Source organism: Mobula birostris, chromosome 3 (genome assembly GCF_030028105.1).
Source record: "Mobula birostris isolate sMobBir1 chromosome 3, sMobBir1.hap1, whole genome shotgun sequence".
Lineage (NCBI taxonomy): Eukaryota > Metazoa > Chordata > Chondrichthyes > Myliobatiformes > Myliobatidae > Mobula > Mobula birostris.
The window spans coordinates 32,684,732-32,707,901 of NC_092372.1; the positions used below are offsets into that span (position 1 = coordinate 32,684,732).

General features: G+C 41.2%; 1 protein-coding gene across 2 annotated transcripts in view; it reads right to left on the bottom strand.

Annotated features, from left to right (window-relative positions):
* LOC140194560 (GTP-binding protein Rit2-like) overlaps positions 1-22,654 on the bottom strand; it is a 387,704-nt gene extending 365,050 nt beyond the window's left edge. For both annotated transcript variants that reach the window (XM_072251778.1, XM_072251777.1), the window contains exon 1: positions 22,406-22,654. In XM_072251778.1, coding sequence (XP_072107879.1) covers positions 22,406-22,520 — 115 coding nt within the window. In that variant the 5' untranslated portion in view covers positions 22,521-22,654. The remainder of the gene's footprint in view (positions 1-22,405) is intronic.
* Positions 22,655-23,170: the final 516 nt, after the last annotated feature.

The following is a 23,170-nucleotide window of genomic DNA, read 5'->3' on the forward strand; positions in this document are numbered from 1 at the left end:
AATGTAGTCGTCAATGTACCGAAGGAAAAGTTGGGGAGCAGTGCCAGAATAGGTCTGGAGTACAGACTGATCCACATAACCAACGAAGAGGCAGGCGTAGCTGGGTCCCATACGAGTTCCCATAGCTACACCTTTAGTCTGAGGAAAATGGGAAGAGCCAAAAGAGAAATTATTAAGTGTGAGAACCAGTTCCGCCAACTGGAGGAGGGTAGTGGTGGTGGGGAACTGATGAGGTCTATTATCCAGGAAGTAGCGGAGGGCTTTGAGGCCTTCTTGATGGGGAATGGAGGTGTATAAGGATTGGACATCTATAGTAAAAATGTAGCGGTTGGGACTGGGGAATTGGAAGTTATTGAAGAGGTGGAGGGTATGGGATGTATCCCGGATGTAGGTGGGGAGGGACTGAACTATGGGTGACAAAATGGAGTCCAGGTAGGCAGATACAAGTCCAGTGGGACAGGAGCAGGCAGAAACTATGGGTCTACTGGGGCAGTCAGGCTTGTGTATCTTTGGAGGAGGTAAAACCGAGCGGTATGGGGTGTGGGAATAATGAGTTCAGCAGCTGAGGATGGAAGGTCTCCTGAGTTGATAAGGGCGGTGATGATGCGGGAGACAATGGTTTGATGTTTTTTGGTAGGGTCCTGTTCCAGTGGTAAGTAAGAGGAGGTGTCAGAGAGCTGACATTTTGCCTCAGTAAGGTAGAGGTCCGTCCACCAGACTACTATGGCACTACCTTTGTCAGCAGGTTTAATGGTGAGGTTGGGATTAGTGCGGAGAGAGTGGAGGGCAGTGCGTTCAGAGGGAGTGAGGTTGGAACAGGAGAGTGGAGTGAAGTTGAGGCGGTTGATGTCTCGGCGACAGTTGGAGATGAAGAGATCGAAGGCCCGGGCAGGGTGTCCAGCAGGAGGAGGAGGGTTGAAGACATGAGAAGGGGTCATCTATAGCGGGGGGGGAATCCTTGCCAAAGAAGTAGGCTCGGAGACGTAGGCGATGGAAGAAGAGTTCAGTGTCATGGCGGGCACAGAACTCACTGAGGTGTGGACGGAGGGGGACAAAAATGAGGCCCTTGCTAAGGACAGAATGTTCTGCCTCAGAGAGGGGAAGGTCAGAGGGGATGGATGGGTCAGAAATAGATGTTGCCTGATCTTGACTTAAAGTGCTAAAGCCGATCATGTTTGTTTGGAAAAGTGTATTGAACCATGCTCTGTATACTCACTACCTTGAATGAACTGTAGGCAAGGGGTGAAATAAATGTAAGAAGCAAGGTATACTTGTAGTGATAAATTGTGTATATCTTATTTTAAGGCAAGAACATATGAAGCAGCAGCAGGAATACACCATTAAACTCCATAAACCTACTCCACCATTCAATAAGATCATGGCTGATCTGTTAGCTCAGCACTATTTTCCCCGGCAAATCTCATGTTCCTCAATTCCCTTAATATCCATAAATCTATCGATATCTCTTTTTTATATACTCAGTGATCTAGCTGCCATTTCCCCTTGGGTAAAAGATTCCAAAGATTTTATTTTGTGTATGTTACTATTTTTTATTCAAGCTCTTCAGGTTATTGTTTTCATTTTAAGTATGCATTTGACCATAAGCTATAGCAGCAGAATTACGCTTTTCAGCCCATCGGTTCTTGTCTGCCATTCAATCATGGCTGATTTAGTTTCCCTCTCAACCCCATTCTCCACATAACCTTATCAACCTCTGCTTTGAATATACCCAATAACCCTCCACAGCCATCTGGGATAATGAATTTCACAAATTCACCAGCCTCTGGCTAAAGAAATTCCTCATTTCTTTTCCAAGCATTTACGGATATTAAGGATGTTTCCAGAAGTGGAAAAACAGTAGACTTTCCTTCTACTGGAAACATCCTGTCCCCAAGTCTATTCTATCCAGGCCTTCCAATATTCAGCAGGTTTCAATGAAATCACCCTACCCATCCTTCTGAACTCCAGCAAGTACAGCCCAAAAGCCATCAAACACTCCACATGTGTTAACTCTTTCTTCCCTGGAAACCTTGTAAACCTCTTCTGGACCCTCTCCAATGCCTGCACATCCTTTCTTAGCTGTGGGGCATGCAACTGCTCACAATTCTCCAAATGTGATCTGACCAATACCTTGTAAAGTTTGAGCATTACATCTTTGCTTTTATATCATAGTCCTCTTGAAATTAATGCTAATATTATATTTCTGTGGAATGTAAAAAAACCTGTTTATACAGTATCTAATTGAAAATATGCTAATTCTGAGTGAAATATAAGAAAAATAACAGATTTCCTGTCAGTCATACTTGTCTTCATCAGTCGGGGTATGAACTATAAAAGTTGGGAAGTCATGTTTGTAGCTTTGTAAGACTTTGGTTGGGCCCACATTTGGAGTGTTTGTCATTACATTACAGGAGGATGTGGAGGATTTAGAGAAGATGCAGAAGAGGTTCACCAGGATATTGTCTGAATGACAAAGTAATAGCTATGAGGAAAAGGAAAAGGAAATTGCCTTTTAAACTCACAAGAGAGCACAGGCCATCAACTTTTTGCTGTTGATGTTTCTGTAGCAGGCAATTTCTCTTTTACAAGGTCGAGTTGCTAGCTCGATGCTCAATCCAGCATGGATGAAAAGCGTGCCTAGGAAGCCAGCTGTATTCAAACAGCGAAGTCCGGCACTGATGCCATTACGTCACCAGCCAGCTAATAGCTATAAGGAGAAGTTGGACAAACTTGGTTGTTTTCTCTACAATGTTCGAGAGGGAACATGATAGAAGTATATAAAATTATGATAGGATAGGCAGTCTTTTTTTCTCAGGGTGGAAACGTCAAATACTAGAGGGCAAAGCTTTAATGTGAGAAAAGAATATTTAAAGAAGATTTACAAGGCAAGTTTTTGATATAGAGAGTGTTAGCTGCCTGGAATGCATTGATGACAGAAGTTAGTACAATGCAATGTTTAAGAGGCTTTTAGGCAGGCGTATGAACAGGAGTATTAAACCATGTGCATGCAGATGTGCAGTTTAAATTGGCATCATGGTCTGCACAGATAACATGTGCTGAAAGGCCTGTTCCTGTGCCTGACTGTTGTGTGTTCTATATCCCCATCTATACTGAGAACTCTGAGAACTTTAATATGGTTGCTCCATATTGAGTATGTTGTATATCTGAACAATACATGGTCTTTAATGATCGCAAGCCACATTAAATTGCAAGCTGAGAAACATGAACATTAACAGCCATCATCTATGAACAAATGCTACTTGTTACTAAGGATAAATATTATGTTGCTAAGAAGCAAGCCAAACAAAGTGCCACTGTCTTGAGATAAGACCCCATTAAACTACAGGAAACCATATGTAAAATAAGTAACCTCACTAAACACGGAACAAACCTTTGGCAGGGGCATGCCTGAAGGAACTAATAATTGAAATGTTCATGTAAAAAACATGAAGGACGTACAGATTCAAAAAATATAAAAGATAATTGATAACTTGGTTTTTCACTTCAGTTGGGTATGAAAAAATGTGTCATAGAATAACAAAAAGGAGCTACTTATAGATTCAGACTTTGACAGATCACTGGTTTGACTAATTGGACAAAGATGATTCCAGAAAAGGTGCATTTCTTATTCAATTCCTGTATTCATGGTTAAATAAAGATGATCTCAGTGAAATTTTGGATACTTATATTTCTTTAAAGGCAGGTTTAGCTCTATGAACCACATGTTTAACATCCAGACTGTAAGATATCAAGGCATGAATAATTCCACACCTTTCAAATATTCTTTATGTCTTCAGTGCTAGTAGGCTGGTCACCAGCAAAATATGCTCAAAATCCTGATCTGCTCAGTCATTAACTGGTATTCACTGTTAAAGGATACATATAATTATTCTTCCCACTTAAAATATCTTCCACTTTCTTGGAAGTGTGTTTCTCTGTTACCTTTTTGCTTTATCAGTGTCAAAAATTGAGCTCTAGAGTGTACTAAAAACTAACAGAACGTAGGAGCAGTAGAAGTAGGAGAAAAGATGTGGGCATAATCTTCTAAGTTAGGAAATCTATAGCTCTATATTAAGAAATTTAACCCAGTCCGTGCATTGAGTATTAGTTGCACATTCTCCACTATCCTGTCAGTACATTAGAACAGGGATTTCTTCAGTTACCTCAGCTTCATTAAATGAACTCAATGCACTGACCACAGCACAACTCAAGGGGACAAAAATGTATTTCAGCAAATTTTAAAAAAATGTAATTAAGACATGAGAACAGCACCCATTGCATTAAAGTTAATTGCAGACAACATTTCAAAAGTAAAGTCAGAATTTCATACACAAAAACATAGAATGAGAAGGTATTGGGCAATCCACTAATTTTTTTCAGGCGTCATTTAAATTTTCAGAGTGCAAACTCCACAGTGCAATCATACTTACAGAGTAATTTTGTTCAGATATTCTTGTCAGAGATACTTCTCAGTTTTTCACTGATAATAGCTCAGATGTTTCTCGTTATCCTGCAAATCACTTGATTTCAGTATGGATAAGGACTCTATTTGATGCAGAAAGCATTGTAGTTTTATTGGATTAAGTGGAAGCACCAGGCATTCTATTCCTATCGATCATTCTTTTGCATATTTGTATGGTTTTGATTTCACCAAAAATATCAGAAAATTAATACCTGGAAATATACACAGGAACAGCCAAGTTAGGGAAACGTTTAATTGAAGTAAGGGGAAATATGAGGCTATCAGGCAGGAACTTGGAAGCATAAATTGGAAACAGATGTTCTAAGGGAAACATACGTAAGAAATGTGGCAAATGCTCAGGGGATATTTGTGTGGGGTTCTGTGTAGATACGTTCCTATGAGATGGGGAAAGGATGGTAGGGTACAGGAACCATGATGTAGAAAGGCTGTTGTAAATCTAGTCAAGAAGAAGAGTTTACAAAAGGTTCAAAAAAACTAGGTCATGATAGAGATCTAGAAGATTATAAGGCTAGCAGGAAGGAGCTTAAGAATGAAGTTAAGAGAGCCAAAAGGGGCCATGAGAAGGCCTTCGCGGACAGGATTAAGGAAAACCCCAAGGCATTCTACAAGTATGTGAAGAGCAAGAGGATAAGATGTGAGAGAATAGGACCAATCAAGTGTGACAGTGGAAAAGTGTGTATGGAACTGGAGAAGATGGCAGAGGTACTTAATGAATACTCTGCTTCAGTATTCATTACGGAAAAGGATCTTGGAGATTGTAGGGATGACTTGCAGCAGACTGAAAAGCTTGAGCATGTAGATATTAAGGAAGAGGATGTGCTGGAGCTTTTGGAACGCATCAAGTTGGATAAGTCACTGGGACTGGACGGGATGTACCCCATGTACCCCAGGCTACTGTGGAAAGTGAGGAAGGAGATTGCTGAGCCTCTGGTGATGATGTTTGCATCATTAATGAGGACAGGAGAGGTTCCAGAGGATTCAAGGGTTGCGGATGTTGTTCCCCTATTCAAGAAAGGGAGCAGGGACAGCCCAGGAAATTATAGACCAGTGAGCCTTACTTCAGTGGTTGGTAAGTTGATGGAGAAGATCCTGAGAGGCAGGATTTATGAACATTTGGAGAGGCATAATATGATTAGGAATAGTCAGCATGGCTTTGTGAAAGACATGCCTTATGAGCCTGATTGAATTTTTTGAGGATGTGACTAAACACATTGATGAGGGTACAGCCATAGATGTAGTGTATATAGATTTTAGCAAGGCATTTTATAAGGTACCCCATGAAAAGCTTATTGAGAAAGTAAGGAGGCATGGGATTCAAGAGGACATTGCTTTATGGATCCAGAACTGGCTTGCCCACAGCAGGCAAAGAGTGGTTATAGACGGGTCACATTCTGCATGGAGGCTGGTGACCAGTGGTGTGCCTCAGGGATCTGTTCTAGGACCCTACTCTTTGTGATTTTTATAAATGAACTGGATGAGGAAGTAGAGAGATGTGTTAGTAAATTCACTGATGACACAAAGGTTGGAGGTGTTGTGGATAGTTGGGCGGGCTGTCAGAGGTTACAGCGGGACATTGATAGGATGTAAAACTGGGCTGAGAAGTGGCAGATGGAGTTCAACCCAGATAAGTGTGAGGTGGTTCATTTTTTTAGGTCAAATATGATGGCAGAATATAACATTAATGGCAAGACTCTTGGCAGTGTGGAAGATCAGAGGGATCTTGGGGTCCAAGATCATAAAACACTCAAAGCTGCTACGCAGGTTGACTCTGTAGTTAAGAAGGCATATGGTGCATTGGCCTTCATCAGTCATGGGATTGAGTTTAAGAGGCAAGACGTAATGTTGCAGCCTTATAGGACCCTGGTCAGACCCCATTTGCAGTACTATGCTCAGTTCTGGTCGCCTCAATACAGAAAGGACATGGAGACCATAGAAAGGGTGCAGAGGAGATTTACAAGGATGTTGCCTGGATTGGGGAGCATGCCTTATGAGAATAAATTGAGTGAATTTGGCCTTTTCTCCTTGGAGTGACGGTGGATAAGAGGTGTCCTGATAGAGGTGTACAAGATAATGAGAGGCATTGATCGTGTGGATAGTCAGCAGCTTTTTCCCAGGGCTGAAATGGCTAGCACGAGAAGACATCATTTTAAGGTGCTTGGAAGTAGGTACAGAGGAGATGTCAGGGGTAAGTTCTTTACACAGAGACTGGTGAGTGTGTGAATGGGCTGCCGGCAGCCGTGACGGAGGCGGAAATGATAGGGTCTTTTAAGAGACTCCTAGCTGGATACATTTTTTAATAAAAGTTAAAGTCTGTCCCAAGCTTTGTGGCCCATCAGGCCGGTGCTTATGCCGGTTTCTGAGGCGTGAAGCAACTGAGGGTACAAGACTCCTCCCCCCCCCCCGGATAGGACGCCAGTCTATCGCGAAGTTAACCCCCAGCATTTTCAGCTGGGTGGACTGGAGCAGTGTGTGGTTAAGTGCCTTGCTCAAAGACACAACACGCTGCCTTGGCCGAGACTCGAACCCACGACCTAACCCAACGCCCTAACCACTTGGCCATGCTGATACATGGATGGATACATGGAGCCTAGAAAAATAGAGGGCTATGGGTAAAGCCTAGGTAGTTTTAAGGTAAGGACATGTTCAGCACAGCTTTGTGGGCTGAAGGGCCTGTATTGTGCTGCGGGTTTTCTATGTTCTACATAGCAAAAATAAAATTTCAGATTTTTGCACAGATCATTGCAAAGATAAAAAAAAAGAAGTGGCATTGAGTGTCTCGAGAATATAGAGTAGTATGTTGTCCACAGTCTCAGCTATTGACATGATGAACTCTCTGAAGCTCATGCTAGGCAAAATTCAGAGACAGTCACCACTCACTATTATTCATCACAAAGAATGCAATCAAGAACAGGTTGCCGCCTGATCTGCTGAGTTTCTCCAGCATTTTGTGTGTGGGGGCCAGTTCTGATACAAACTGAGAAGGCTAGTTATCTAAAATTGCTGCATTCAGTGTTGAGTCATGAGGGCTGTAACTTGCCTAGTGGGGGAAAAAAAACTGTTCCTTGAGTACTTATTCTACTTTGTTGGAACAGTGTAAGAGGTTAAAAAATGGAAAGGTCTGTGAGGAAGTGGAATAGAAAATTAAAGATAGAGTCATGCCTTGCAGACTGAACAGAATTGTTTTACCAAGTGGTCAACAAACCTGTGTTTGGCTGTTCCAGTGCTGAGGAGACCACATGGTGAACACTGAGTGCAGCGAACCTGTTGACTACAATAGAATATTTTGCTTCACCTGGCAGTAATGCTTTGGTCCCTTGGCAGTGGTAAAGAATGAATTAAAAGGGCTGGGTTTACATTTCCTGCACAAATGTAAGAAGGTGCTATAAAAAGTGGAGCTGCTGCTGATGGAGATGTATGAACAAACTAAGACTTGGTGAAAGGACTGGTCCTTAGGGAATTCCAAAAGTGGACAGGAGGGAAAGATGTGACTGGTGGTGGCATAATGTTGTAAATGATAGAAATTAAGGAGGAAAATCCATTGAATGTGGAATGATTGGGTAAAAGTTGAAAATAATGTGAACCTTATTCATGCCTGGGGATCTGATTTGTTTCGGATTTCTACCATCTTGTTTTTAATTTTATTGCTTTTCGGTGCAGAAATTGTAACCTTGGTGGAAGTAGATGATTTTGGAGGTGAAGCAGATAGGTGTCAAAAACAGCACTAAGATTCCATGGAGCAGGATGGTATTAGTACAGGAAATTTCCCTCCAATTCCAACTAAGCATGAATTTCCTTTGGTCAAGATGTGTTAAGCAGCATTAGGAGTAAACAGGAGAGAGAAGCTGGAGGAAAAAAAATAAAGTTCAAAGTGAAATGAATGTAAGAAGTACATATGCCACTCTGGGGAAGAAAAAGAATATTAAAGACCACTGATTGAATGGCTTAATCTTAGTGAAAAAATAACAAGCTCTTTTCACTTATTGTTGGAGAAGGCAAGAGAAAAGGGTTTAAAAAAGAAGGCTGGGAAACTGAATTATTGCTGTTTATGTGATATTAATGGCCAGACAAGTTATCTGCTCAAAAAATTCAAGTCTCTATCTCTGACTTATGGGATCAGACATACATTATAGCAACAGATAGGGGTCAAAACGTGCTGTAGTTATATAGTGAGGTATACGGAAAATTTAATAGGTTAAAACTTTATTCCCTGGAATGCAGCAGTATGTAGGGTAACCTTACAGAGTTATCCTATAAATGTAGAAGATATTAGAGGTATCCAAAATTATGAGATATATAGATAAGGTGAATGCATGCAGGTTTTTAACCTTAAATTAGGAGAGATTAGATCAAGAGGTCATAGGTTTAGGGAGAAAGGTGAAATATTGAAGGGACGACTTCTTCACTCAGAGGTTGGTGCAACTGTGAAATGAAATACCAGCAGAAGTGGTGGATGTGGGTTCAAATAAAACATTTAGGAGAAGTTTGGTAGGTACATGCATCAAAGGCATTTGGAGGGTTATAGCCCAGGTGCAGGTAGCAGGGACTAGATAGGCTGAACGGCATGCTTCTGTGCTATATGACTCTATAACAGAAACAGCCAGTAGAATGGAGTCAAATGATTTTAATGAGAACCAAAAGTGAAGGTCTCAACAAACTGTTATTGGCAGAAATATTTTAGTTGAAAGTACAGCCTCAAGTGACTTGTTCAATAAAAGGATTTAGAACTGGGAGGAGGAAGAAGGTGAAAAGCATCGCAAGTAAGTGATTACGAAGCTCTACTGTAATTATAACATCGGCATAGAGAGATGGCAACAGTGAGGAGGAGGCCATAAATATAGGCTTGTAAGAGAGGAATTAATGGAGAACAATCCACACACCCACCAATAATAAATATAGCAATTACGATTATAAATACAGTGACTAACAGAAGCTCATTAACCAATTGCAAGATAAATACTTAAGTAATTGCAAACATGGTTTCAGGAAGAAAATAAACAGTCTGAGCTTTTCTAGAATCCACATTATGAGTGAATTATGAAAAGATAATAACATTATTTTAAAACATCAATTTCACAGGATCTGGACATTGCTGGTAAAAACAGCTTTTTTTGCCCATTCCTAACTGTGCTTGAGACGGTGGTACTGAAATGCCTCCTTAAACTGCTAGAGTTCCTGATAAAGATCCCCCGGTGAGGTATTGGTCATGGAGTTACAGTTTTGGACCCAGCAGCAATATCCACTCAGTGGCCATTTTATTAGGTACTTCCTGTACCTAATGATATTGACATTGAGTATATATTCGTGGCCTTCTGCTGTTATAGCCCATCCACTTCAAGGTTTGACATGTTGTGCATTCAGCGATGCTCTTCTGCATGCCATTTTTGTAATGCATGATTATTTAAGTTACCTTCCTGTCAGCTTGAACCAATCTCACCATTCTCTCTGATCTCCCTCGGTAACAAGGCTTTTCCATACAGAACTGCCGCTCACCGTATGTTTTTTTTGGTTTTTGCACCACCCTCTGTAAACTCTCGAGACTATTGTGAGTGAAAGTCCAGGTGATCAGCAGTTTCTGAGATACTTAAGCCACTCTGTCTGGCACCAACAATTATTCCATGGTTAAAGTCATTTGATCACATTTCTTCCCCATTACAATATTTAGTCTAACAACTGAACCTCTTGATGGCATCTGCATGCTTTTCTGCATTGAGTCAGAGGATTTGCTGATTAAATATTTGCATTATTGAGCTGGGAGTACAGGTGGTGACTTACTGTAAACACTCAATAAACAGTTGCAAACAGAAAATAAACAGTCTGAGATCTTCTACAGTTCACATTCTGAGTGAATTATTAAAGCATTATCTTACTACTTTTACAAGATCTAGACATTGCTCATAAATAATTATAATTTTTTGCCTATTCTCAAATGCCCTTGAGATGGTAGTATTGAGATACCTTCTTGAACAGCTACTGTGTTCTTTTTGAAAGTAGTCCCGTTGTGCTAATGGTCATGGAGTCACAGTATTTGAACTTGATTCCTAATGACGTTTCAGCCTGAAATGTCGACTGTTTGTTCCCTTCCATACATCCTGCTTCACCTGCTGAGTTCCTCCAGCATTTTGTGGGTGCTGCTCTGGATTGCCAGCATCTGCAGGATCTCTTGTGTCTATCATTTCTAAATCAAGATAACATACAACTGGAAATGAAAGCTGCAGATAGTGGCGCTCTCCTACAATTACTGCCTTTATTCTTTTTGTTGGTAAATGTTGCAGATTAAGAAATAATGTCAGAGTAACCTGAGGAAAGAAAAATGGTAGTACATTCCATTGATGATTATCATTGCAGCTACTCTGTGCCAGTGATAAAGGAAATGTCTGTTTATGGGAGCTAATGGACTACCAATCAAGAAGGTTTTTTTGAACCACACACACACACACACTGTTCAGGTAGTCCCATTCTTTCTGCCTGCTCCTGCCCCACTGAACTTGTGTGCATATAGCTCAACTCCATTTTATTCCACTAGGTTCAGGCCCTTCCCACTTACATCTGCAACACTTTGCATGCTCTCGAGCTCCTCAACAAGTTTCAATTCCCTGACCCTTTTCACCATGAACGTCCAGTCCCTATACATTTGCATCCCCCATCAAGAAGGCCTTAAAGCTCTCCGCTGCTATCTTGACAACAGACTCGACTGGTTACCCTCCACCACCACCACCCTCCATCTGGGGCAACAGGTCCTCACCCTAAACAATTTCTTTTTCAGCTCCTCCCACTTTGTCCAACCTCAAGGTGTAGCCATGGACAACCACATGGGCTCCAGCTATGGCTGCCTTTTCATTGCCAATGTGCAAGAACCTACAGTCCAAGTGTTCCCTGATAATGCTCCCCAATTCTTTTTGCTTTACATTGATGGGTGCATTCTTGCTGCTTCATGCACCCATGTTGAGTTCATCAATTTCATCAACTTTGTCTCCAACTCCCACCCTGCCCTTAAATTCACTTGGTCTATTTATGACACCTCCCTCTCCTTTCTCAATCTCTCTGTCTCCATCACTGGAGACAAATTGTCTACCAATATCTTTTATAGACCCACCAATTCCCACAGTTATCTTGACTATACTTCTTCCACCGTCTCCTGTAAAAATGCCACTCACTTTTCAGTTCCCTCGTCTCCACTGTGTCGGCTCCCAGGATGTGGCTTTCCTTTCCAGGACATCAGAGATGTCCTCCTTCTTCAATGAACGGGGTTTCCCATTCTCCACCATTGATGCTGCCCTCACCCACATCCCCTGCATTTCCCGGACATCAGCACTCACCAATCTTCCCAATGCCTTAATAAGGATAGAGTTCCTCTTGTCCTTACCTCCCACCCCATGAGCTTCTACATTCAACACATTATTCTGCACAAATTCCACTATCTTCAATGGGACCCTATCTCCGAACACATCTTTACCTTCCCCTACACTACTCTCCACTTTCTGCAGGGATTGCTCTTTCCATGATTCCCTTGTCCATTCATTCCTCCCCACTAATGTCTCTCCTGGTATGTACCCCGCAAGCAGCAAAAGTGCTACACCTGCCCATTCCCCTCCTCCCTCACCTACATTCAGGATCCTAAACAGGCCTTCCAGGTGAAGCAACACTTTGGCTGAGAATCTTTTGGAGGTCATCTACTATATCCGGTGCTCCTGATGTAGCCTTCTTTATATTGGTGAGACCTGACATTGATTGGGGAACCACGTTGCTGAACACTTTCACTCCATCCGCAAAAAGCAGAATTCCCATTCTCATAAGTCCGGCCTTGGTCTCCTCTTCTGCTAAAATAAGACCACTCCCAGGTAGAAGGAGCAACACCTCCAACCTGACGACATGAACATTGATTTCTCCAACATCTGGTAATTTTTTTTTTTCATCTCCCTTTTCTTCAATTCCTCCCTTTCACCTCTTACCTCTTCCCCTTACCTGCCTATCACTTCCTTCTGGTCCCCCTGCTCTTTTCCTTTCTCCCTTGGTCCACTCTCCTCTCCTATCAGATTCCTTCTTCACCAGCCTTTTTGCCTTTTCCACCTATCACCTCCCAGCTTCTTACTTCATTCCCCTTGTCCCACCCACCTGACCACCTATCGCCTTCTAGCTTGTCATCTTGCCCCTCCCCATCTTCTTATTCTGCATCTTCCTCCTTCCTTTCCAGTCCCAATGAAGGATGTCGGCTTGAAATGTTGATTGATTATTTATTTCCATAGATGCTGCCTGACCTGATGAGTTCCTCCAGCATTTTGTGTGTATTGATCTGGATTTCCACCATCTGCAGAATCTCTTGTATTCATGAAACTCAGCAGGTCACACATCATCAATGGAGGGAAATAAACAGTCCGTCTAACCTGCTGACTCCCTCCAGCACTCTGTGTACATTGTTCATTTCCCTCCAGCAGCTGCAGAATCTCTTGGGTTTAAGAAGGCCTTATTGAACTACAAACATAGATGGTGTCAACCTTTTTAAGAATTATTGGAGCTGCAGTCATTCAGGCAAATGGGAGTGCTCCATGATAATCCTAAAATGTGTTTTGTTGGTAGTGAAAAGGCTTTAGGGCATCAGAAAACAAGTCAGTTCTACATGCCCTCATATCTTACAGCTGATCCAGCTGAGTGGTTAATGGCATTCCCACAGTCAAATGTTGCCTTGACTTAGAGGGCAGCAGCTCTCTCTCACTTTCCCTCTGGAACTGTTCTGTATTCTCTTTATTCTGTGTTTGTCAAGGGCCATGATGTGGCTTGGAACGGAACGGTGCTGGGTACCATATTAGGGAGTGCCACTTGACAGCATTATTAATAATGGCTTCCACCTCCTTGTTGAAAATCAAGAACAAACTAATTGGGGGGGGGTGGGTTATCAGCCAAGCTGGAATTGCCCTGCTCTTGTGATTAGTATTTACCCAGCCATTCATCTACAGTAATGGGATAGAAACTAGGGGTATAATTGTTCTGCAACGTCTTGGCTAGACACATAGCTAAATCTGGAGCTCAAGTCTTCTGTTACAGCAAGGATGTGGAGGTAGTCCAATGGGATTCACTACACTCTCAGAATTTCTTGATATTACACAGCGTGAGTCTAATTGATTGAAGACTCAATTCTGTGGTCTCAGGAGGGAGCCATTTTTGTTCATCTATTCAATAATTAAAGATAATCTATACAGCATCTTTTGTTGAGTGGAGTTATGAATGGTCTCGTCATTTCTTCAGCACTTCCATGCTGGACCTTCTTGCGAACACTGAGGATGGGGACATTACTGAGCTTCCTTCTCTTGCTTGGTGATTATCCACCATCTTTCATGAATACATGTTTTAAGATCGCAGAACTTCTCTCTATTGTTTTTTTTTGTTGTTAACATACCTCGACATTAAAGCATCAAATTTCTGAATGGTCCATGAACGCATGAACCTCACTGTCGTGAAATTTGTTGTTCTGTGGCAGCAGTATAGTACAATATATTAAACAATTATTATAGCATACAATAGGAAATACAAAAAGAGAGCAAAATATTAAATTAGTGTTCACAGATTCATGGACAGTTCAGAAATCAAAACAGTGAGAAAACGTTGGGTATGCGTCTTCAAGCTCCAGTACCTCCTCCCTGACAATTGTAATGAGAAGGTGGCATATGCCGGCTGGTGAGGGTCCTTAATGATCGATGCCGCCTTCTTCGACAATCGACTTTTGAAGGTGTCTTTGACGGTAGGGAAGCTAGTGCCCATGAACAGTAGTTCTGTATCAACACAAATCAAAGTTGCTTTCCACTATTTGGTTTTGCAATTACTTTTTTTAAGTGTAACAATGTATCTCCTATTATCTGTATTATTGCTATGTTTTGTTTCTGTATTCTGAAATTAATAAAAAGATTGAGAAAGAACAAAGTTGCTGGTGAACGCAGCAGGCCAGGCAGCATCTGTAGGAAGAGGTACAGTCGACGTTTTGGGCCGAGACCCTTCGTCAGGACTAACTGAAGGAAGAGCTAGTAAGAGATTTGAAAGTGGGAGGGGGAGGAGGAGATATAAAATGATAGGAGAAGACAGAAGGGGGAGGGATGGAGCCAAGACCTGGACAGGTGATTGGCAAAAGGGATATGAGAGGATCATGGGTCGGGAGGCCCAGGGAGAAGGAAAAAGGGGAGGGGGGGAAACCCAGAGGATGGGCAAAGGGTATAGTCAGAGGGACAGAGGGAGAAAAAGGAGAGAGAGAGAAAGAATGTGTGTATATAAATAAATAATGGATGGGGTACGAGGGGGAGGTGGGGCATTAGCGGAAGTTAGAGAAGTCAATGTTCATGCCATCAGGTTGGAGGCTACCCAGACGGAATATAAGGTGTTGTTCGTCCAACCTGAGTGTGGCTTCATCTTGACAGTAGAGGAGGCCGTGGATAGACATGTCAGAATGGGAATGGGATGTGGAATTAAAATGTGTGGCCACTGGGAGATCTGTATCGCAGCTTTACTGAGCTGGCACTTCATCATCTTTAAATATAACCAGTGCTGCTCTTTTGACTACTCTCTGCACTCCACGTTAAGTCAGGGTTGATTCATTGGTTTGATGGCAATAAAGTGATAGATATGTTGGGTTATCTAGTCAATGATTGTTGTGATGTACATTTCTGCTGCCAATGACGGATTCTTATGACATGCATGCCCAGATTTGAGCGGTTATATCTGTCCTAACTCTATTCCATTGATTGTTTGCTCTGAAACTCAACACAGTGATGGGCATCCTTCCAGTGAAGGTGGCACTTGGTGTTCACTGCGCACAGTCATGTCTAGCTTTCTGCATCCTCACATGTTTCTGCCACAGGAAGACAAGATGAAAGGGTGGTTCCCTCATTATGGGCCACAGACTCAGTTTTCGATGTTACTTTCAAGCCACTCTTGCTGATGAACTGTGTGGTCTCCAAACCAAAGCACATTCACTGCCCTTACTATTTCCAGTGATTCAGCAGATACCAAAATTTTTGAAATTAAACCATCTAAAAATTATCTGGGTGAGAAGTTGATACATAAACATAAAGCTGATCTGGGAATGATTTAAGAAAATATCTGAAGAAGAGAAAGTATTACATGTCTGTTAGCAGAATACAGAAACCATTACTGTTAGGATCTCTATGAAATAAGATGGATAAAATATGTAAAGGGGTTAAATATTGAGAAAGAGAAAACAGACAGAAGGGTACAATTGATTTTCAAATTATTGGTATCGAAGTACCCAAGAAAGCAAAGAACCATTGCTAAGCAGTAACTGGAAAAACAAATAAATTGTTGCACTCTTTGTCAGATTTTATGTCCCATGTTGAGCCTTAAATAATGCAACCAGGACCAAAGAGAAACAATATATCCATGAAGGCGGAGGAGAGAATCACTAAAAGCAGCAAAGAACAACTTACACGGAAAACCCTGGCCAATTTGCTTTTCACTGCCTTCAAAGAAATCAGCTGTTCGTCTTGCATCAGTGGTGCCACTTCTGAGTTAGACAATTATATTTCAGAACTCTGTATAATTTGGTCTTACATGTCAAAACTGCCCTCTTAGCGAGGTCATCGTTCTTATGAACATAAACCTTGCCTGTAAGGCAAGGTACAGAGGTTCAAATTCATTAATAAATCATGATATTCATGACATATTGTCCAATAAACTCCAGTGCTATTGATCTTTAGCACAGTGAATATGTATTAGAATTTCTTAGATAACATAGTTTCAGGCTGATACTCGGAAGGGAGAGACTATCACATGAAATGAACATCATTAAAAAGGAGATAATCTTGTACCTAGAGTCTAAATCCACAATATGCCCTTTCTCATTTGCTGATGGAATTAAGAACCAGGAGCAAGAGCATGCTACTTCGATTAACTTTACAATTCAATACAACCATAGCTCATCTTGATCTTCCACTAAGTTTCATTTTCTAGTTCTATTCCAATATCCTAAAATTCAGAAACCAATCAATATTAATTTTGAACGTAATCAGTGATTGGGCCTCCACAATCCTCTAATGCAGGTGTTCCTAACCTGGGGTCCACAGACCCCTTGCTTATTGGTATTGGTAAAAAAGGTTGGGAATCCCTACTCTGAGGTAACAAATTCCAGAGACTCACCACTCTTTGAATGAAGAAATGTCTGCGCATTTCAGTCCTAGGTGGCCTACGCCTTCATTTAAGACTGTGACCCCTAGTTGTGAGCTCCTTCCCTGCATCTATCTCTTCAAAGTTCAAAGTAAATTTATTATCAAAGTACGTTCGTGTAACCATATACTACCCCAAAATTCATTTCCCTGCAGGCATTCATAATAGAAAAAAATAAATACAATAGAATCAATGTAAAACTATGCACAAAGACTGACAAACAACCACTGTGCAAAAGAAAACAAATCTGCTTAAATACAAACTCATAGATTAATTGATTGATATAGATAGATAGGTAAATAAATAAATAACACTGAAAACATGAGTTGCAAAGTCCTTGAATGTTAGCCCATAGTTTGTGGAATCAGCTCGAAGTCGAAGTGAGTGAAGCTATCCACACTGGTTCAGTAGCCCGATGACTGAAGGGTAATAAGTGTTCTTGAACCTGATGGTGTGGGAACTAAGCTCCTGTACCTCCTTCCCAATGGCAGTACTGTAGTGAGATGAAAGCACAGCCTGGGTGGCAGGGGTACCTGAGGATGGATGCTGCTTTCTTGAGGCAGCATTCCTTGTAGATGTGCCTCTGATGGACTGGGCAGCAGCCACCTCTTTTTGAAGGCTTTTCCATTCTTTGGCATTGATGTTTGCATACTAGACTGCGATACAACCACACTTCAAGAGGGCTTTTTAAGCCCTCTTGGAATTTTGAGTCATTGGAGTCATCATTATTTCTTATAAATTCTAAAAATTAGTAGCTCGCCTACTGTTCATAACCATCATCATCATCATCAGGTGCCATGCCCAATTTGAGCTTTGACTGCCATGGCCCACACCCTCCTGTTTCAGGTCAAGTGGATCAATTCATTAGTATTCATTTCCAGTTCTCTGGCTGCTGTCTCCATCATCATTTGTCTTTGCCTTCCTTTTGCTTTCTTCCCTTCAATCTTTCCCATAATTACCATGCATTCTAATTTCTCTTTCCTAATCACATGTCCAATGAAGTTACGTTGCCTTTTCATGATCTCATACATTATTTCTCTTCTGGTGCTTGCTCTGTTCATGACATCCTCGTTAGATATTCGTTTCATCCATGATATTCTTTGCATCCTCCCCAAAAACCACATCTCTGCTGCTTCACTTCATTTCCTCATGTTACTAGATATTGTCCAACATTCTGATCCATATAACATAACTGGATAAACGTAACATTTCAGTACTCTGAGGTGGGTTGTCATGCCTAGTTCAGTGTTGGTCAGTATACTCTTCATTCTCGTAAAGGTGTCTTTTGCCATCCCTATTCTTCTTTTGATGTCCATGTCGCACCTGCCATCTGATGTCACCCAGCTTCCTAAGTAGCAAAAGTTCTGTACTTGTTTTATGTCTTTTCCATTTATTTTCAGCCTGCAGATGGGATTCTCATTCTTTTTGGATATCACCATACATTCTGCCTTTTTGCGATTGATAGATGGACCCATTTTTGCACTTTCTTCAACAACTAACTGCTCATAATACAGTCCCGCAAATATGCACTCTCAAGTCTGAATCTTTGCTGCAATCCCTATAAAACAAGTAAATTTCGGAGGACCTACCCTAGACCCAATATATCGGTACAGCTATAAAGAAGGCAAGACAGAGGTTATACTTCATTAGGAGTTTGAGGAGATTTGGTATGTCACCAAAAACACTCGCAAATTTCTACAGATATACTGTGGAGAGTATTCTAACTGGCTGCATCATCCTCTGGTATGGGGGCTACTGTACGGGACTGAAGTAAGCTGCAGAGAGTTATATAATTAGTCAGCTCCATCATGGGCACTAGCCTTCGTAGTATCCAAGACACCTTCAAGGAGCGATGCCTCTGAAAACAGCATCCATCATTAAGGACACCACCCAAGACATGCCCTCTCCTCATTGCTACCATCAGAAATGAGGTACCGAAACCTGAAGGCACACACTCAGCAACTCAGGAACAGCTTCTTCCCCTCTGATCTACTTTCTGAATGGACATCGAACGCATAAATACTACCTCAATCCTATTTTTTGCACTACTTCAGTAACTATTTTATATATAATATTTACTGTAACTTGCAGTTTTTTTCTCTCTATTATCATGTATTGCATTGTACTGCTGCCACAAAGTTAACAAATTTCATGACATGTGCTAGTGATATTGAACCTAATTCTGATTCTGATATCGTTTTGCACAATAGGATATACTTGTTATACAGGATCTTCCAAGGCAATAGGACCTGAGTTGTAAGTAGAGACTGGATAGGCAAGAGTTTCCCCCCACCCCACCCCGCCCCCCACCCCGGGGGTAACGGAGTCTAAAATTAAAGGGAATGGACTTATGGTGAAAGGGAAAGATTTAAAATGGCCCTGAGGGCCAACTTTTTAACATGGAGGGCATTGTATACTTAGAAAGAGCTGCCAGAGAAAGTGGTAGCAGTGAGTACAATTGCAATGTTTAAAATGTATTTGAACAGGTGCAGGGATATTAAAGATTAGAAGGACATGGGCTAAACATAGGTGAGCAGGACAGGATCAAATAGACAACTTGGTTGGTATAGACGGCTTGGGCCAAAGGGCCTGTTTCTGTCCAGCAAACAATGTGCGAAAGAAGACAATCTGTGCAGATACAAAGACAAATCCAACAATAATAAAAAAATAAAAGTAGTAATTAAATAATACTGAGAACATGAGTTGCAGAGTTCTTGAAAATGAGTCCCTAGCTTCTGAAATCAGTTTGAAGTTGAGGTGAGGTGAAATTATCCACACTGGTTCGGTAGCCTGATTCTTAATAACCATTCCTGAACCTGGTTGTGTGGGACCAAAGGCTCCTATAATGTGTACAATGTTCCAAATATACCTTTACTAACTCCTCATATAAACTCCCCATGAACTGTTTGTTCTTCTGCCATCAGGCAAATGTTACAGGAGCATCAAAACTAAAACCACAAGGCTACTAAACGGCTTCCTCCCACAGGCAGTCAGACTGCTAAATAGCTGCTCTACCTGACTCTGCTTTGGACACTTTTAACTTGCACTGGACACTTATAACTTGATTTTAACTGACATGTGGCTGTTGTGTTTTACTATTTATTGTTATGCTTATTATTTAGTGTTACGTTTGTTATGTTATGATTGCACTGCTCCTGGGAAATGCTGTCTCATTCTGCCCTGCAGAGCTGATGTATGGTTAGAATGACAATAAAGTTTTTTGAATCTTTGAATCTTTGAATATAATTACAGTACAGCATCATTATTCCTGGATCTGAATCCTTTTCCAATAAAGGTCAATATACTATTTGACAGCTGTACCTGCATGTTACTTTCTGATGACTTGTGTACAAAGATATGTTGGTTTCTTTGAACATCACCATTTCTTGGTCTCTCACCATTTAAAAATGGCCAGTGTTTCTACTAAAATGGATAATTTCATATTTTTCAAACTAGACTTATGGATTTCAGACTTGGTAGTTAAAGTAAAACCTTCAATTAAATACAAACTACGGTAAAATGCTTCAGCAGAAATCTAAAAAGCAGTTGGCTGTGTTGACACCTTTTAAATGAAATACACTTTTACAGGGCTCTTATTAATTAGTTTGATAATCACTTTAAGTGAAATTGCCAGAAATCTGTAATTCAACAGTAAGAATAATGTCAGAATTTACCTCACAGAGGCAATTTCTGGACTAGGTTTGATAGGGTATGCTATCTGTACATTTATAACTTTTACTGCTTATCATTGTGCAAATTCTGGAGTCAGACAAGTTAGTGTAGTGACTTCTGGCTTCTGGTGATATTTCTAAATGGGCCTGGAGCTTATCACTGTGGTACTCAGCAAGAAATGATTGCGGTTATAGGGATTGGTTAGCTGTAGCAGATAGTAAGAACACAAAACATCAACTAATTATAACAAGAAGTCATTGAATAAAAACTCTATCAACGTAAGTCACTACTAGGTAATTTTTTACAAATCATTTCAATTTTCAGATGCAATGCACTTCCACTACCAATAGCAAACTTGATACTTGATTCATGCTGTATACATGTGTTCCTAACATCTGTTGCTGCCAAAGAAGTAAAGACAAAACGCATCAAACATATTACACACCACAGTCATTATTCCTCCATTTAAATATACCCAACCATTAGTGTTTGGATGGATGCTTCTAACAGCAAGTAATGCCAGAAAATAATTTTAGCACTAACCAAAAGAAATCTGGCATAATGAATGCCACAGCAATTTTCTATTTTTGCTGGCCCCACTTCTCTCAAAAAAACTGTAATAAAATTGTTCAATTTTGTCTTTAAAATATACCATTAAGTAGAGACAATGAACAATTGACAGTGTCAAGACCCATTTGGCAAACCAGAAGTGTCAAACAGAAAAGGTGGATCTTCACAAGTTATTAACTGGATACATATTCAAAGAAAACCACACCAAGAAATTACCAGTTGGGAGAATAAAGTTTCTCAAAAGTGGAAAATTGCCAACAAACTTGGCTTATCAGGTCATTGTGTTCAAATCCCAAATGAAAGTGTGCAGCATTCTTCAAAATATATTGTTAAAACATGTTGCATTATTATTATAGTGTTACTGCACTAATAATCCACATAAGTGAACTAAAGATGAGACAGGAACTTGAATCTTATCACTGCAGCAGGGGGAACTTAAATTGTAGCAATTTCATAAATTTAGCAGGAAAAACTAATGATGCCAATTAAACTCTGAACTGAGATGACCGTGTGAATATATTTACGTAATCATGGAGAAGCAAAACAAGACTAAATGGAAAGTGCGCATGGCATGAAGGGATGAGAATTAATGAATTTACTTCTGGAATAAGCAATGCTGTTCAATTAAACCATAGCAGAAATTCTTTCAGAAATACAAGGAGAATGTCAAATTGGTACATTACAAATCCGACCCTTGGGAAAGTCGCTTGTCTGCATACGACCATGCAATCTGCACGTCGCTTACCTCATGTACTCAGGGGCTTTCCAAATCAAAAGCATCACGAAGCGCCCATAATCAAGCCTACTGTCAATATGTTGTATCAGGATGTCATTGAACTGGCTAATATTGACACAGTCGATTCTAATTTAGTCTATAAGATATTCTTATATTAATTCACCTTCATTTTCTCTTTCGGTTTAGGTACAAGATTAGAGTTCTCCACGAAGGCGAAATTCCTTATTAGTTTTACGAGTTAAAAAAGTAAACCGGTTGCATAGGTCCCATTGTGGTTGTTTCTTTTTCTGTGTACGCACAGCATCAACTCTGTTAAGATTATCTGAAACTCCCCAAATAGGAACCGAGTGGGCGGTCGCATTCTAAATATCAGAGAACTGCGTTACTTTGTAACTGTCAAGTCACCGCATCTTAGCATTAATTTTTCCGCGGCAATGGCGAACACTCAGCCTGAGCTAAGTACACATTTGAATGTCAATGTTGTGCAAGTGGTAAATGGGCTGCACCTTACAATGCACCGGTGTTACTTGAAGCAGCGCCTCCAACCCCACCCTTCTCTGCACTCACAAGCACTAAATAAAACCGCCCCGTCGGGCTGCACGACTCTTCCTTGAACGGACGTTGATATACGTCCGTCGGCAAGCTCCATTATTAAACTTCGGGTGCTTGAACTGGGCACTGCCAAGGACAGGTGAGGATCCTCCCGCCCTCCTACTTTCCACGTGAAGGGGAGACGCGCTACTGACAAGCAGGTTGCACAAATCGGCCCGTTTCAAACCTACCGCTTTTCCCAACCCCACCAGCGCCAAGCATGACAACTTTATATTCTCTCGATCCGCCCGATAGACTGCTGCCGCCGCCGCCGCTGCTTCTGTTCGACTCGTTTTCGTCGTCCATTGCGATCCACTCGACAAACAAACAAAATAAATAAAGTTGAATCGAAGAAGAAAAGGCCAGACAAAAGAAAAGCAAAGTGGTGGCGAGCGAACGAGTGCTGGCAACTGACTACATCGCGTTGGCAGGCGCTGAGTCCACAGCCCGTTTGAGTGTGAGCAGTGCTGCCGGCGCGGGTCTCCCAGCAACCAGCAGCCACAGAGCCCTCGGGCTGCAGCAACACATCGACAAGTGGCCCTGCGGCTTGTCTTTCAGCCAGACAGCCCCGTGGCTAATCAAGTGCGAGAAGAGCCACGCCGAAATCAGGAAGATGGACAGATCTATTTTCTCCCTGGACCTACGAATGTTGGTGAAGGGATAGAAACAGAGAATTCTGGAAATACTTGGTAGAGCTGAATCCTAATGGGAAAAAAGTTCAAAGTACATTTAATATCAAAGTACAAATATGTCACTTTCTTGCGGGCACACTCAGTAAATCCTTAATATAATAATATCCATGATAGAATGAATGAAAGACCGCACCAACTTGGACGTTCAACCAGTATGCAAAAGAAAACAGACTGCAGATAAAAGGAAAGAAGGAATAATGATAAATATCGGGAACATGAGATGAAGAGTCCTTGAAAGTGAGTCTATAGGTTGTGGGAACATTT